At 35.7% G+C, this 2,917-nt stretch overlaps 1 protein-coding gene across 1 annotated transcript; it reads right to left on the reverse strand.

Moving 5' to 3' along the window:
- Positions 1–1,817: 1,817 nt before the first annotated feature.
- Positions 1,818–2,449, reverse strand: LOC120177314 (reticulon-like protein B5). The gene is made up of 2 exons (XM_039183501.1): positions 2,167–2,449; positions 1,818–1,915 (listed from the first exon to the last, which is right to left on the reverse strand). Exons 1-2 carry the CDS (start codon positions 2,372–2,374, stop codon positions 1,818–1,820), a joined length of 306 nt encoding a protein of 101 aa, XP_039039432.1. The 5' UTR covers positions 2,375–2,449.
- Positions 2,450–2,917: the final 468 nt, after the last annotated feature.

A 2,917-nucleotide genomic window follows, 5' to 3' on the forward strand; every position in this document is an offset into this window, starting at 1 on the left:
ATACCGCACGAAACGCCAACCATACCAGCACCGCTAAAGTTAGCGGCGTTTGAGAACAAAAAACGCAGCAATAGGTCAAGATCTATCGTGGCGTTTTTGGAACAAACGTCACAAAAGGTTGATATCTATTGCGACGTTTTTGGAATAAACGCCGCAAAAGAAAGATATATATAGGGGCGTTTTGGAACAAACGCCACAAAATGTCGATATCTATAGCGTTGATATCTATAGCGGCGTTTTGGAATAAACGCCGCAAAAGGTTAGATCTATAGCGGCGTTTTTTGATACAAACGCCGCTAATTACCTTTCTTTAGCTAAGATTAATTGATTTTGCATATTTCATTTCTGCTCTACATCACCTAAATTTAATATCATGTTGCTTTATCTAATTAACAACAACCATATATTTTAATTAAGACACAAATTATGCAGAAAAATACTTAACAACAAAATAAATTAAAATTAAATATCATGTAATAAATTAAAATTTATAATCATCACCTAAATATGCACTCACACATATCACTCAAAACTTTGAATACATCAAAATTAGGGTCAATGAGTTTGTATGACTGGAGGCACCTCTGCTCCATCAGTTCTCTAAGTTCATCTACACTAGGCAATTGGAAATTTGGTCTTCCAATAGCAGAATTGTAGCTTATAGAAATCTTCACCTCTCCCAATGGCGTTGAGGCAATTTCAAGACTAGAAGGAATTTCTTTAGGAACAGTAGCAAGGTCACAGCTGCTATGCCTCTCACTCATTGAAGCTCAAGCACCAGCTCCAACGATTTTATCTGCATGCAGGGATTCTGGAGGTTCCTGCTAGTTTGGTTTTGCAGTCAAAAAGTTCCCCGCTGAAAAACCTCTTTCGTTTAATGAATCTGTAAAAAATGTTAATAGTAAAATAAATATGGACTAAAATCATTAGAAAATAGAACAAAAACAAAAAACTTAAGAAAGCCATCAATTATAATTTTAATATCCAACAATATAATAGTAATAAATGTTAATTAGCATATTTTCTATCTCAAAGATGTATTTATATGCAACAACTAGGATCAATCATTGAAGTAATTACCAAAAAAAGTATTCTTAAACATATTGATTGACAAAGAGTCCTCACTATGGTATTCAGCTTCCCCTAATATGAGCAGCAAAATTTACAAGTAAGATGGCAAGCTGCATCTTGGAGAAGGAATCACTGGCACAAAGACAGGATGCTTAAGATCAAGAGGTCAAGAGAAGCAATGTAATAATAAATTAAATAAAAAAATGGACTGCCACTTCAGGAAACTGAAGAAGCATTTTCTGGAGTACAAACATCTAACCACTAAAATAACATAAATTCAAACCATTAAATCGTAAAAATGAAGAGGTTGCACGTATATTGAATTCCTTGTCTAACAGTGATGTAAAGCACAACCAAAATGTAAAAGAAGGAACAAGTATAGACTGCAACTTCATTATCCTATGGAAAAGAGCATATATATGCATTACATTTCTACTCCTCTTTCTTTGGTAATAGATTAATCATCTGTCTCAAGTACTGTTTGGGGAAACAAGCTGAAATCATGAATGTCTAACTCTAACCAGAAATTATGGTAACAGGTTTACAATATGAGGCCTAAATAATATGACAAAAATCCATGGGATATATACCAATATAGCACACTCTAGACCATTGATTTTATGCATATTTTTGGATAAATTGGAAATCACAAACCATGAATATTTTACCCCTTTTTTTCTATATATCCAGTCAATATGGATGGTAGTGAACTCGTGCTTAAAATAGGCACAGCCAAAAAAACAGTTTTAGAATTCCGCACCAGTCAATAGGACCCATATTGCAGTTACTCCACCGAGAACACCAGCCGAAATCTTCTTGTTCCTCCCCAAGAACACATCGGCAGCTGCACCAAATAATTTTAAGAATAGGAACTCAAGCCTTGCATTTTCTTAGCTACTAAACAGATTATAAAGTGTGAAATAAAATGCAGATTTGTTAATCTTCCATCAAAGTAACGTTTTTGGATCATTCTAAAACTAACTGCACGGTAATTTTCACCCCAGAGTCCATCAACTTCATAAAAACAAAACTAACACAAAACCCGGATCTCATTACTTGAAATGAAAAGTGAAAGAGGGGTTTGAGAGTACGTACGCTTTCCACCACCAAGAACATGGTGAACATGTCTCTCCCTTCCAAACAACCTATAAATCTTAGCCTTAACGGAGCTAGGAGTAGTGGGTTTCCCATGATCCGAATCAGAATCCGAAGAAGAAGACGAATCATGGCTGTGAATTTTCTCGCTGATATTCTCCATTACCGACTCTACCGTCAATTGGTTACTCTCCGTTTCCTCCGCCATTGCCAAAAAAAGTGTGAAAAGAATTCAGACCAATGCCCTAAAATGACGGATTCTTTGTCTGCGATTTTTATGGTGTCCGAACAGTAATTTTTTTGAAAGTGTCCGAACAGTAAACTGTGAGTAGGAGTATAGGGTTTTATGAAGACGATATTTAAACCTTAAATGAGAGTGAGCCCGAGGTTTGTAAACTGATGGTTGCAGCACTAAACTTTCTGAAAGCAATGTCATTGTAGCAATTTATATAGCGAGCAAAATTGAAACATCAAACACTTACCAGAATAGTGACGAGGTGACTGGATGCAACGGCAATCAAGTTCTCGTCAGACCAGACGATGGAGTTACGGTACAATGGTGAATCCACCAGTGTTGTCACCTGGAAACGTGAAGCCATTGATGTGCTCTGTTAACGGAACAAAAGAGACATTTTTATTTTATTCGTCCGGAAAAAAGTTGAAAACTTGAAACAAGTTTTGTTTTTTATTAGCTGAGGAGAAAATGAAAATTGTTGCTTTGGAGGGAAATAAGAACTGACATAGAAAGTTT

This window comes from Hibiscus syriacus, unplaced genomic scaffold (assembly GCF_006381635.1).
Source record: "Hibiscus syriacus cultivar Baekdansim isolate YM2019G1 unplaced genomic scaffold, ASM638163v2 tig00112285_pilon, whole genome shotgun sequence".
In the NCBI taxonomy this organism is placed as follows: Eukaryota; Viridiplantae; Streptophyta; class Magnoliopsida; order Malvales; family Malvaceae; genus Hibiscus; species Hibiscus syriacus.